General features: G+C 51.6%; 1 protein-coding gene across 1 annotated transcript in view; it reads left to right on the top strand.

Moving 5' to 3' along the window:
- Positions 1–9,821, top strand: part of MORN5 (MORN repeat containing 5) — a 33,583-nt gene extending 23,762 nt beyond the window's left edge. The window contains exon 5 of the mRNA XM_061200990.1: positions 9,736–9,821. Within this exon, the coding sequence (XP_061056973.1) occupies positions 9,736–9,815 (80 nt within the window). The 3' untranslated portion in view covers positions 9,816–9,821. The remainder of the gene's footprint in view (positions 1–9,735) is intronic.
- The last annotated feature ends 3,948 nt before the right edge of the window (positions 9,822–13,769 follow it).

Genomic DNA, 13,769 nt, shown 5'->3' with positions numbered 1-13,769 from the left:
GGTCCGGGAGGACCCCACGTGCCGCGAGCAACTGAGCCCGAGCACCACAACTGCTGAGCCTGCACTCTAGAGTCCATGTGCCATGACTGCTGAAGCCCGCGTGCCTAGAGCCCGTGCTCCTCAACAAGAGAGGCCACCGCAACAGGAGGCCCCCCTCGACGCAACTAGGGAAGGCCCACGTGTACCAGCGGAGACCCAACACAGCCAAAAATAAATTAATTAATTTTTTAAAAATAATCTTTAAAAAAAGATAACACTGACTTTGCAAGATTGCCGTGAGGATTAAGTGAGTTCTAGTCTGAGTTCCGTAGGTCCTTAACATCCTAACATCCCTCCTGGCCATCCCCACTGTCCCAGCCTTAATTCTGCCCCCAGCATCTGCCACCTGGAGGACAGGCCCAACTGCCAGGCCTGTCCCTGTCAGTCCATTGTCCACATGCAGCTGGAGAGCAGGGGCAGAAGGGAGCAGAGGGTCAGAGCAAGGGCCGACCGAGTGACCTTGGCCTCAGCACTTGGCTTCCCAGCGCTGCCTGTGTACAGCGGCCAGGCATCACAGACATCTTTAGTGAACACAAATGCAATTATGAGTGCTTGAAAAATAAAAGTGGGAACCAGGGAAACAAGAATAGCAACATAGATGGTGTTGGTGACTTTGCGCCCTCCTCTGCTTAGCACACACCTGCTCTGGAGTGAGTGTGGGAGATGTCAATCAGTTGGTCTGCGTCCCTGTGCACCTCCTGTTGTGTGAGCACCTTGCCACACACAGGCTGATGCTAGTATTTAAGGATGTGTATTTTTGTTTTTACCAGTAGGGCCCATAAACACAGGCCAGCTATGCATCTGGACCTCAACAGCAGGAATAACTCTCTGTCCCAATAGTGTCAGAATCCCAATAGTACGACACTTAGTGACACGTCCTTCTCCAGTCTGGGGCTTTCCTAAGAGATTCCCAAGGGTCATTATGACCGTGGGCACTTTTCCCTTTACCCACCAACTGGAGCATCTGCAATGCCACCTGAGACACCAACTGTGCACATAACAAAGGTGGCATGAGAATTGCATGAGATCAGGCATGGAAAGTACATGCATGTGCCCGGCACATGGACCTGATACCAGCTCACCATATTCGTTGCCCAGACTCACCCTCCCCCAGTCACAGCCCAATCCAGCCCTAGGTCTGACCTCGAAGGTCTCAACCCAATGGTTTCAACATATTAAAACAGAATGTATCCACGCTCCCATATTAAATGTAATTTTTTGCTGTTAAAATTTCGAAAGGATTTTTGAAACTTTGTTTGGTAGATGGTTTGACTACAAGACTTTAACAATTGGCTGTGATTTCTTGAGAGCCGTGTGCACACTGGAGAATTCTTGACAAATGAGGAAACCAAGCCTACGAATTGATTTCAAGTGTAATAACATTGTTTTGACTTCTAAATTTAATAATTAATTCAGGCTTAATGCATTAATTATAACATTTATTAATTTCAGTGTTGCAGTTTCTCTTTCTATGTTTCAGAGTCAGTCGTTTTTTCCCATGTCTCTTACAGTTGAATAGGCCTTGACAAGCTTGTGGGTGCTGGGCCCTGCCCCCTAGTCCCCCATGGGTGAAGCAGCCTGGCCTCACCAACCCCCCCACCCCCTGGAGACCTCCACCCACCCAGCCCAGAAGATGCTCCTTTACAGGGAAAGCAAGAGCAGCCCCGGGCCTCCCTTCCTGCCCGATGGTGGGCTCTGCCTGGGCAGCCACCCGTCAGTCAATATTGGCAACGCCGTGGCCTTGGCCTCTGGCCACACCTCTGCCAGCAAAGTTCAAAGCCTCTTTGTTTGCAGGGGTTGGGACAGGGATACCCCAGCACTGGTTGCCGCCCTCACCCCTGCATTTGCACAGAGGGTGTGGCCGGGCTGTGGGGACTGCACCTGCCCACAGCCTCGGGTGCCATGTTTGCCATGCACCTCTCACCCCAGCCACAGTTCACACAGGAGCCGTCTGAGAGCGCGCTGGCCTTGACCCCAGGAAGAGAGGGCAGCCCTCACGACAGAGCTCCTGCCCTAGAGCCTGGCGTGGCCTGGCGTTCTGCATGCGTGCTGGGCTGTCACTGCGAGCTGCACGCCTCCTCCCTTGACATCTGATCACACACACAGACTCAGATGCTCACACACCGCCTGCCACTCACCCAGCCACACACCGCGTGTCACACGCAGGCTGAGGGTCCCCATATGGGCGCACTCTCTCCTCTTCACCCTGCGCCTCAGACAGAGCCACTTACACACTCACGGCACACACCGATGCATGCTTGCACGCATTCACACTCACACTTGGGTAGATTCCCACACTTCGATGGAAACACGCCCACTTGTGCCCGTGCACACACAGCCTCACCAAGCGTGACCTTCACGCCAGCACTCTGTGCCCTTCCCCTCCCCGCTGGTGGAATGAGGTGGGGAGACGGTTCGCACCCCAAGCCTTGGTTTCCTCGTCCTGACTGGGGACAACCCCTTTTACTCACTGAGAAGAGGACGGACGTGCCCCTCTCCCCACAGAGCCCTGTGCTTCCCGGGTGCTCGGCCGGCGTGACCCTCATCCCCTCTCCCGAGGCTGGACACCTCGACTCATCCTGGTCTCCCCCCGTTCCCAGTCCCCACCCGAGGCTCCCGCACACCAGGTGGGCGCTGCAGGTGTGCTTGGCCCAAAGGCGTGCCGTGAGCTAGCGACATCTGGCCTGTGGGTGCCTGATGACCTGAATCAGCCCGTTTGCCCTCTCTGTGCTGCCTGCCCCAACCTGCCCCTCGCTTTGAACAGAAGCATTAGTTGAGCTGCGGCTCTTGATCCTTGTGTAGAGACCTCCTCCCCCAGCTCCTCCCTCCACCCCCGCAGGGAACCACAAGTTCCAGGGGTGCTGAGTTCCTTAAGAACACCCCCTTGAAGGTACCCAGTTTGGGAATTAAAGGCCCATCGAAATGATGATCCTAGCTCACACTTCCTGGGTACCCACCTAGGGCCGTTCAGCCCCGCCAGTCCCCAGTCTGCCCTCTGCCGGAGGTCTGGTTAAACCCGCTGTACAGACAAGGAGCCGGCTCAGAGAGGGGCAGTGACTTGTCCAAGATCACCCAGCAAGATGACGGCAGGGCTCACAAAGGACCCTGAACTCCCTCCAGCCTATGCTGTGCAGTCACAGGGGCCCTGAAGTCCCACCTTGCAAAGACAGCTTCTGGCTTTCTTTGGTTGTTGGCATTTCCTGCGCACCAGGCACTGTGCTACGCACTTTTCGGAAATGATCTCAGTTGATCCTCCCAGGAAACCTTCCAGGCAGGCACCTCCGCAGATGAGGAGATGACACCCAGAGAGGTGCGAGGCCATTTGCCCAAGGTCTCTGAGCTAGTGGCGGCCGAGCTCCAAAGCTCGCGCCCTTAACAACTGCGCCACACCGCCTCCCTGCCAGCCGTCAGGGGAGCCAACGTTGTGTTGCATGTGCTGTCCGACTTTCAGGACCCTTCTTCCCCCAGCACTGCACCGACCTGCAGGCTGCACGAATGACACTCTCGGTGACCTGGGCCCTGCCTGGTGGCCTGTGCGGGCCTGCCCCTCCCACCCTCACCGTGGGGCCCCAGGCCAGCCAGGGCTTTGAGCTTCCGGAGTGTGGCTGGCGCCCAGGTGTGAGCCCAGACAACCCATCCTCCCCATGTGGTGGGGCTGCTCGGTCCGTGGCCTCGAGACAGAAAAGGAAACAGCAGCCCCGTGGCCTTGGCCCTGCCCTTGGCCTTGGCCCCGCCCTTGGCATTGGCCCCGCCCTTGGCATGTCTGCTTTGCCCTCTCAGCTCCGTTGGCTGAGGGTGGGGAAGAAATTCTTCCCCCTTTTTCTAAATCCCACAGAGCAAACTTATTACTTTTATGTCCCCAAATTTACATTTCTTTATTCATTCATCCACCATATATTTATTAAATACTTTTTAAGTGCTGGGTCTGCGCCGGGCTCTGAAGAGTGAATTGATCATGGCTCCCCTTGGCTGGTGGGGGTGACCATGACCATGACCGCAGCCTGGGTCAGGGAAGGTGACGTCCAGGCAGGGCCCATGGCGGGGGAGGACGGCCGGGGGTACACATTCATCAGGTGCCTGAAGCTGGGGCCGTGATAGGCCTGAAAGAAAACCATGTTCATGCAGGCAGCCCTGTTTCCTGACCACACCATCTTTAATGCACTGTGGATTTCTACTTCTTTGACAGAAATCCTAGAAAAACACATCTATGTTACATTGGGTTGTTTGTGTTGAAAGAATTAATGTGTCAAACGTACATGTTTAAAATATATTGCAATTGTTATACTCATGTTTAGGCCTTTCTTCACTTTTATATTCACTAAGGTCCAGAAATGGGAAGTGCCCTGGGCCTCTCTTGAGCTCTGAGAGGCCCTGCACCTGAACCAGGTCCTGAAAGGAAGGGTGTCCCCCGCTCCCTGGAGCAGCTTGTACAAAGGCACAGGGGCACTGAACACATGCCTGTGGGCGAATGCGTTAAGTCAGGGTAGCTGCATTTCACAGCGTCAGGCGAGCCGGGGAGGGAGGCAGGCTGGAAAGGTCTTAAGGTCCAGGCGAAGGAGTGGGGAGCCTTTACAGGGAAAGCTTCTCAGTTGGGTGGCCTGTGGTCAGATTTGGGGTCTCTCTTGCTGCAAGTTCCTTTTCTTCTCTGTAAGACGCCCAGTTCTCCTAGTGATTGGTGAGATTCATTGGGGGCAGGAGGGGAGGGGATGCAGGGAGCAGCGAGGTCACTTCCAAAGCTGAGAACCAGAATAAAGAAATCTCTGTGCCACAAGAGCAGACAGATTAAGCCGAAGAGTGCCTGGGTCAACCCTTTGGGTCTCAGTCCCCTCGGTCCCCCAGCACCAGGCACAGGGCTGGCCACAGGATTGAGCTTGTTGATTCAATCGTTCATTCATTCATTCAACAGATGTGGGCTAAGCACTCCTGTGTGCCAGACACTGGTCTGATGATGCCACAGTGAAGAAGCAGACAAGGCCCTGGTTTCATTAGAGCTTGTAGTGTGGATGGGGAGACAGACAACATGTAAATAAACAAGAAAATTGCAGCAAGAGGCATACGCCATGAAGGAGATAAAATGAACACCGGATATCAGGGATCACTGAGAAGTGACATTTGAGATGAGACATGAATGCCAAGAAATAGGTGTCAGGAATGTTTGTTGATAGCAACAAAGACAAATCAGAAGGCAACAGACTTATTCCAGACTTCAACTGGCAAAGCAGTTATTGGTTGCCTACTGTATGCTGGGTCCAGGGGTCAACAGGCAGACATAGTCTCTGCATTAAGTTTACAGCCCAGTGGGAGAGAAAACTATATAAGGAAATCTGCAAGTAAGTATAGGCTCATAAATTTTTTTATTGAATGAAAGATTCTTTAAGTTCTATAGTGCTTTACAATTTTCAAGTTTCTTACATATGATTTCATATAATCCCATATTAACCCTTTTTCCCCCCCTACACCTGTATGGCCCCCTCCTCCCTTCCCTCTCCCCACTGGTAACCACTAGTTTGTTCTCCATATTTGTGTAGAATCATAAACTGTGAAGTGCAGGGCCCAGGACAGAGGAAAGGGTGTGAAGGACTTTATTTTGGATGGTTGGGTGTGTGAAAAGGTTTCCACTCCTCTTGGAGAACATGATAATCCCACCTTTTACAGAGCACACTGGATTTTCAGGCATTTTTAAAAATAAACATTTTATTTTAGTACAATTTCAGATATACAGAATTATTGAAAAGATAGTACAGAGAGTTCCCACTATACCCCACATCCAGTGTCCCTATTATTAACATCTTACATTGTACCATGCATCTGTCACAATTAATGAACTAATATCAATACATTTTTATTAACTAAATAAAAATAACTAAAGCCCATACTTCATTCAGATTTCCTCCATCTTTCCTTAATGTCTCTTTTCTGTTCTAGCATCCCACCCATGACACCACATTACATTTAGTTGTCACTTCACCTTAGGATCCTCTTGGCTGTGAGAGTTTCTCAGACTTTCCTTGTTTTCGATGACACTTTTCAGGAGTACTGGTCAAATGTTTTGTAAAATGTCCTTTGATTGGAATTTGTCTGATGGTTTTCACATGATTCGACTGGGGTTGTGGGTTTGGGGGAGGAAGACCACAGAGGTAAGTGCCATTTTCATCATAGCAAGGCTATACACTATCCACACGGCTTATCACTGCTGATGTTGACCTTGATCACTTGGATGAGGTATGTTTGTCAGGTTTCTTCATTGAAAAGTTACTCTTTTTTTGGTTTTTTACCCCCTTCCTATACTGTCCTTTTTACGAGGAGATCACTATGCAGCCCACATCTAAGGAATAGGGAGTTATGCCCCATCTCCTTGACGGCAGACTATCCACATAAATTGTCTGGAATTCTTCTGCGCAGGAGATTTGTCTATTCTCCAACTTTTATGCATTTTTACCAATATTTTTTTACGTTTTAGAAATTCAAGAACCCTATTGGTGTTTCTAGGAACCTAGAAACATTTTACTTCATTTACTAAAATGCATGAAATTACCAAGGCAATAAATTAGAGGGTAGGAAAAAAGCCAATGATTATTTTTATTTTCTATTGTGGATACACATTAATGAAAGATTTGGGAAATACCCAAAACAGAAGAACCTCTCTAGCCCCACTGCTCAGAGCTGACCATTATTCACGTTCAATTTATTATTTTTAATTTTTCTTCTGTGCACAATTTTTACACAGATTATACCGTCTATGTAATTTTGTTTCTTACCTCCTTCCACCTTTTTTTTTTTTTTTGCTTATTATCATATCAAAAACATTCCTCCTGTGTTGCTATACAGACTTCATAACCATATTTTTTCAGTGGCTGCTAAATCCTCATGTGGCTCATGGTGTCTCCCACCTGCCCCCCAAACTTAGCAGTATGCCTGGCACATAGTCAGTGTTTAGAAATTATTTGTTAAATGAATGAATATACAACAAAGTAATCATCCTCTTGTTTTTAGAAGCATAGGTTGTTTCAGTTTTCTTGATTCTAAATGGTACCGAGACAAATAGATTATTCCCTTAGCATAACATCCCAGGGTGGAATTACTGGGCCAGTGGGGGCCAAAACTTTTAAAGATAAATGCACCAAACCAGAAATCTCCCTCCCCTTCCTCTGAACCACCGGCAATTGTGCCGAGGGTAATAATTTACAATTGATTAAAGAGTTTGCGGGGTGTTTTTTTCCCATCTTTTTTCCTCCTCCTCTCCCCCTCTCGTCCTGCCGAAAAAGGGGGAAAATTATCCGAGAAGGTGAAGATGTTCTCAGACAATCATATTAACATATTCCAACAATCGCAATTTGCAAAATAGTAATCACAACTGCCGGGATCTGGGAGGCATTAATCAAAGCTGCAGGTTTAATTCCATTTTAAATATTGATGAAATGTGCTTCGGCAGCCTCACCCTGGTGTGGCAGGGACAGGGGAGCCGCCTCACGGCACAGGGGAGGTGGAGGGGAGGGCTGGGGAGCAGCTGCTGGGAGGGGAGGCATCTGTCATTCAAATTGGTGGCTGAGCGGCCAGGTAGAGAGTGAAAGGGGTAGTGAAGAGGGCTGTTAAGTCCATTGCTGTCAATTTGTAACCATCAGGGAGGGGCCTGAGGACTGGTTCAGCACAATAAACCCAGTTGGTCTGGTTTCAGGGTTACCACTGAAGAGGTTGCAGCTGCACTGATTCGAATAGCCCAGAGACTTCAGAACTGTAATTATCAACCAGGCTGCTCTCAGTGTGGCAAAAGTGGGCTTCACCAGCGCTTAACTCCTTGTGTGCCGCCGCTCTCCCCGCCCACCGTCCCCCCCACCCCCCGGGGTTGACAGCCAGGTGCGGATTCCCCCGCAGCCTCCCCGGGGGAAACTGAGGCCCACCGGCTGCCGAGGGCAGTCCTCAAAGGCCAGAGTGTGCAGGCAGAGAGCCTTTCTCCTGAGGTCACAGACAAAGAACTAATGGGGGGGGGGGCGGAGGAGGCCGGCTCTGTGGGGCAGCCTCGCCTTCTGGCACCGTCGGGCCTGCCCTGGGGTGGAAAGTCAGGCTTTGGGGTCTGATGAGCCTTGGCTTAAATTCCGCTGGACGTGGACACGAGGTAAGGCTCGTCCTCTCTGTAAAGTGGGGGTAATCTTTCCTACCCTACTGGGCTCTCACAAAAGACTCAGTGAGATACGACGTTTGTAAATTACAGAGCACACAGTAGGCTGACAGTAAGCCTTGTCTCCCTGGGCCGGGGAGTGGTGCTGTCACAGAAGAGGAAAGGGCTCCTGGCAGGCGGCTCTGGTTCGGAGAGTAGGATATCTCAGGCCCTCTGCGTTTCAGCTCTCAAGGAGTGTCTTTTATGTCTAGCTTCTGCCATTTGGCACCCTAGGAGGATGAGTAGTTCCATACTCCCACCTCTTGGGCGGGAGGCACTAAGCTAGGCAGGGGGTGAGGGTAGGAAGCAAGAGACTCTGGTGCTGCGCCCTGAGGACAACTGCTCGAGGGCAGGGGTTTGGGCCGGTGCTCTTTGTCCCCAGGAAGAGGGAAGGCAGGAACGAGGGAAGGACCGCAGGCAGGCAGTGCGGTGCTGGCGAAAAAAACACGGGCTTCGCTGGGCGTCCTGGGGAATGAAGTATGTGCACGGCTCCGTAACCCTCCTCCTGGAATATAATCCCAGAGAAATTCTCCCACGTATCCACGAAGGGATGGACCCAAGAACATTTGTCCCAGCATCATTCCCGGTAACCGGAGGTGGAGGCAACCTGCGTGTCCACCCCTGGGAGGATGGGTAGTAAAGCATGACGGAAGCCCACCATGGAATATTAGGCAGCAGTCAGGAGCAAAGAACTAGATGTCCGCGTCTCAACAAGAATAGATCTTGAAAATGTAGTGTTGAGTGAAAAAAGTGAGGCACAATGAAATTCACAGCACAATGCCATCTATGTAAATTGAAACCACATTCGCACACAAAACAACAGTACATATTTTACAGAGCTACGTGCATTTTTAGGGGTATATATCCCGCCATTGGAGTGGGTCTCTGTCGTGGTTGGGGGAGGGGCTGGGTGTGGCTTTGGAGGATAAAGGGGAAAAATGAAAATAGAGTCAGCCCGCAGAGGGGCCTGGCACAGAGAGTGTGCTGTGGACTAAGGGATGTGTCCCACTCAACTCTCTCTCTGAGGTTTAAAAACAGCACAAGCCTTGTACTCAGACAGCCCTGGGGCTCAAGTTCTGGGCTCTCCCACGTGCTAACCCTGTGGCTGTGAAGTAGCGACTCATCCTCTGAGCCTGTTAGTCCGTCCGCAGAAAGGCGGGCTTGCTGCCATCGGGTGGTCACGAGGATTAAGTTAAGGGAGATAAATGCATGTGGGCCTACAGGACCCCCAGATCCTCCTCTCCTCTCCCCACCGAAAGGACCTGGGCAAACAGAGGGTGTCAGCCCCCTGGGAAACCACAGGTTCTCTGAAGGGTCCAGAATGGAAAGCCCAGAAAAGAAACGAAGGCCTCGACCGGCTGTCCCGGGGGTGACGTTGGTGGATGTCACACTGGGCACGGGCCCAGCTCAGAGCGGCCCATCCATGTTGTGCCTGGCTCCGTCAGCAAGGTCCACCTCCGACATGCACCCCAGCCCCAAGACCCTGCCTGGGGGGCTCCCGGGGCAGGGCACGACCAGCTCTCCCTCCTCCTCTCTTGCAGATGATGACGAGCACGAGTGGATCATCCGGACGTGTCGGAAGGGCTGGAACGAGACCATGGGTCCTAAGCCCAAGCCGTGAGTGCTAAGCCCCCTCGGTCACAAGCTTCCTTCTGTGCCCCTGGCATTGGCTGGCCCAGGGGGCAGGCCGTAGTTTTAGAACCTGACTTTTGACTCGGGAATAAAGGCTTTCTGCCATCAGTGGCCCTAAGTGTACTTTCCTTAGACTATTTCTTGGAGCAGGACCCTCATTCCACCTGCATCAGAATCAACTGGGCAAAATTGTGAACTAGCTCTTCCTGGGCCCCAGCCTAGTATCTGCTAATCAGAATCGCTGAGACTGGGGTCTAGCAGTTTGCATTCTCAGGTATTTCTTACGCATATGGAAGTTTGAGAGCCATCACCTTATAATGATAGACAAATGTAATTGAATGAGCAACTCATGTATGTGGGCAGTGTGGTTATGTTAGCTCAGCTCCACACAACAGCCTTGTAAGAAAGGGCTTAGCATTACCTTTTAGAGATGGGAAATCTGAGGTTCAGAGACACTGAGTGACCTGCCCTAGGTCACACAGCATTTGAATCCGAGTCCTCCTGAAGATAAAGCCCAGCTGTTTTTTGTTTGTTTGTTTTTTGTTGCTGTTTTTTGTTTGTTTGTTTGTTTACTACAAGCTGCCTGCCTTACCAGTCTTGATTTCACAGGGCAGTAGGACAGGATGACTGTGCCCAGGCTCACAGCTGGTATCTTCCTGGAAGCCCAGAAATGATTACCCAGGACTGCCTCTTCCTCTCTGAAGCTTCCCTATCTGAGCTTCCTACCCTAAGCACGGAATCGGTGGGGTGCCACAGAAAGAATGCAGCTTTGGCATCATACACACCTGGGTGTGAATCCCAGCTCAATCACAGGGTATCATACAACCTTGGGCAAGTCACTTCACTTCTCTGAGCTTCAGTCTCCTCATCTGTAAAATGTATAATGATGCTTAAACCCATAGGGTAGCTATGTGGGTTGAATGAAATAATACAATAAAGGAGCTGGCACTTAGCAGGTATTCAATATGTGCTTGCTTTAAAAACTAATTCGTTAGCTGTGCATACGGAGTAATTACTCTTCAGAATCACCCCCAGGGATCTCATGTGTCAGCTGAAAACCAGCAGAGGAAGTGGTAACATGTTCCAGGGCTATACTTGGGCCACAAGCAACCTGGATCACCTGGATCTTTGCGTAACTTTCCCTCCTCAGAGGCTGCCGAATCCTGCAGCCCCCTGCGCCTTGTCCCCTGGCTCACCAAGGGCTGCTCAGGAGAGGGAGTCGGGCCTGGGAGGGCTTTGCCAAGGTCGCAAGGGCAGGAAGCTAGCCTTTGATCTGGGGCCCCATGAGCGGCCTGCTGGGGCAGAGCCAGGAGTCAAGGGAGACCTGGGCCTGCTCAGCTGCGCCGCAGAGGGATGGGGGGATCACCTTTCCCTGCCAGGGCAACAGTCACTCACCTCAGTAGAATGACAGGACTGATGTCCACTGGGGGTTTCCAAACTGTGTTTTGAAAATAAATAAAGTATATTCATGTAAAGAAACACACACACACAAACTTCCTTTTCAAAGATACACATACATCTAAATCAATGCTCGATAAATGGATTGGAAGAGTGGAGGGGGAGGGACAAGGATGGGGTCAGGGATGGAGAATGCAACAACTAACCGGGGGGCCCCGCAAGGGCGATGGCCACGTACACCCTGAGCTGAGGCTTCTGAGTGACTCTGTGCGGGGCCACGGGGTGGGGCTGGGGCGCTGGGGAAGCCTCTGCGCCAGGCAGAGCCATTCCACTCCCTTCCTGGTGCGCTCTGGTTTCAACAAAAGGTTCTGCTGCTACAAGAACATCTGGCGGCCGGCAGAAGGATGCGCTCTCTCACTCCCCAGATTACAGGGTGGCTCTGGAACACGACGAGGCCAGTATGAGACCCAGACTCGTGCCGAAGCTGGAGCCCTGTGGCCCTGTCTCCCATCGCATATTCCCTTTCACTTCGCCATATCAGATTCTCCCCCATCTCCCACTCAGGCTCCTTTGTGCCTCCCTCCCTGGTCCCCCAGCATCTCCTCTTTTGAACTTATTTCCGTGAACTTCTCATCCGAGGATATAGCTCAAATGCCCTCCTCCGTCTTGACAGCACGTCGGAGGGATCCGTCTGTCTCCAGCATTTGCCGGGCTGAGAGCCCCCCTTGGACCCTTCTGAGCCTGCAGGGCTGGCACGGGGTCCAGTAGAGCGCGGTCAGGAGTGGGACGGAGGACAGCAGCCAGCCTGATTTCCTACACAGCTCAGATTAGAGAAGAAACCCACCATCATGCCTTTACAACGCTCAGTTTCCTAGCTGGGAAACAGAACCAGTCTTCCGGGAAGGGGTTTCACTGTCTAGCAGCCCAGATACTCTGGGGGCCAGGCCTGAGCCTGAGCCCTTAACCAGAGAGCAGGAAAGAAATGGAATCCCATCGTGCTCCGGATGTCAGTGCCAGCACTTCTACTTGCATTAACTTTATTTATTACACAAATAAGACATTTACAAAGCACAACATGAAAGGTATGTAACAAAACAGACATTGGTTTTACAAAAAAGTGCTTACAATTTTTTTCCGCGTGTGTGTTTTCCTCCTTTTGTTTTGTATTTAAATAAATAGTCTTGATGGCCTGTACGTTCCCAGGCTGTTCTAACAGGCTAGTGGAGACGTGTCTGAACCGCAGCATGCTACGACCGTGTGATCCACGCAAGGAACAGACCCTGGGGGGAGGCTCAAGGCAGAGTGGGTACTGGGTGACCCTGGGCATGGCTCGGCTGGCCACTCAGCACGTGATGGTGCTTGGGACTGCGATCGCTGGGAGCAAAAATCAAAGGAAAGATTAGAGCTCCGCAATCACCAGGAACTGGGCCCAAGCTGCTCCTGTTAACGTCAGCGCCAAGTGTAGGGCCAGGCACACTTTATTCACTGGGTGAGTTCTGAACCAAGCTGCACTGATCACATTCTGAGGGGTGTCTTTCCTTTGCCCTGAGTCAGCTGGAACTGTCTTTGAAAGGGTAAAGAAGCAAGTTCCCTTCTTGGGCTGCACCCGGGCCCAGCCCTCCTCCAGGTCCCGGAGCAAGAACAGCATATCGTTTTTCATTTTAAGTGCCAACTTCAAGCATTTGGATTCCGAACCCTTACCCAGACTCAGCGAGATAGAGAGTACTGCGACTGATTAGCGATGTCTGCCATGGGTGAAACCGGGACAGCAGACACCTAGGTACCATGAACTTGCTTTCCCTGTCCTAGAGTCTCCTTCCAAAAGCAACGTATCAGGTTAATCAAAGCAGGAAGGAGGACTTGGGCTGAAACATGCTTACTAGCAGCCTCTAGTGGGAAATGCATCAGGACACCCAAGTCATTCCAAAATTACAGGATTAGCTTGGGACAAACGGGGTCCCCTGAAAACATAAATCATGGTCTTCTGTAGCCCAAGCCCTTTCGTTTGGGGTGGAAGAGCTGCAGCAGGACAGTGTGGGTGTGAGCACAGCTGTGTCTGGCCTGCGTTCTCAGCAGTGCGTGGGACTGGCCCTGGGCAGGGCTGGTGGGGAAGCCGGGAAGTGCCAGCTAGAATCCTGGGCTTGGTACACTCACCTAGGCAGCAGGCACCCTCTTTCTACTCAGAGGTGGGTCCAGAATGAACGCTCTGCCCTTCCCCTGGGCTCTGTTCCCCAGCTCCCCCATGAGAGGTCCCCCCAAAGAAGACGTGGCCCAAGCACCCCCATCAGGAGTCAAGTAGCCAACAAGGGTCCCCAGTTCTAACTTGTCCAAGCGTTCAGAAATGTCACCACACAGATCAAACACCACCTCTGCTATGTCTCCTGCACATATGCTGGATAACTAGGTGAAAGCAGGGTCCCCAACACACACCCCGAGTTTCCTCTTTCCTCTCCTTAAAATGGCTAGTGCTTCTCCCAGCCCAGTGTGCCGCATCCTTCTCCTGGGCCTCCAAACCAATGGGGGTCCTTGCCCCGCCCGCCCCCCC

The sequence above is a fragment of the Eubalaena glacialis genome, chromosome 9 (assembly GCF_028564815.1).
Source record: "Eubalaena glacialis isolate mEubGla1 chromosome 9, mEubGla1.1.hap2.+ XY, whole genome shotgun sequence".
NCBI classification, from domain to species: Eukaryota; Metazoa; Chordata; class Mammalia; order Artiodactyla; family Balaenidae; genus Eubalaena; species Eubalaena glacialis.
Note: the sequence above shows the minus strand (reverse complement) of the source record. Positions and strands in the feature narration are given on the sequence as shown.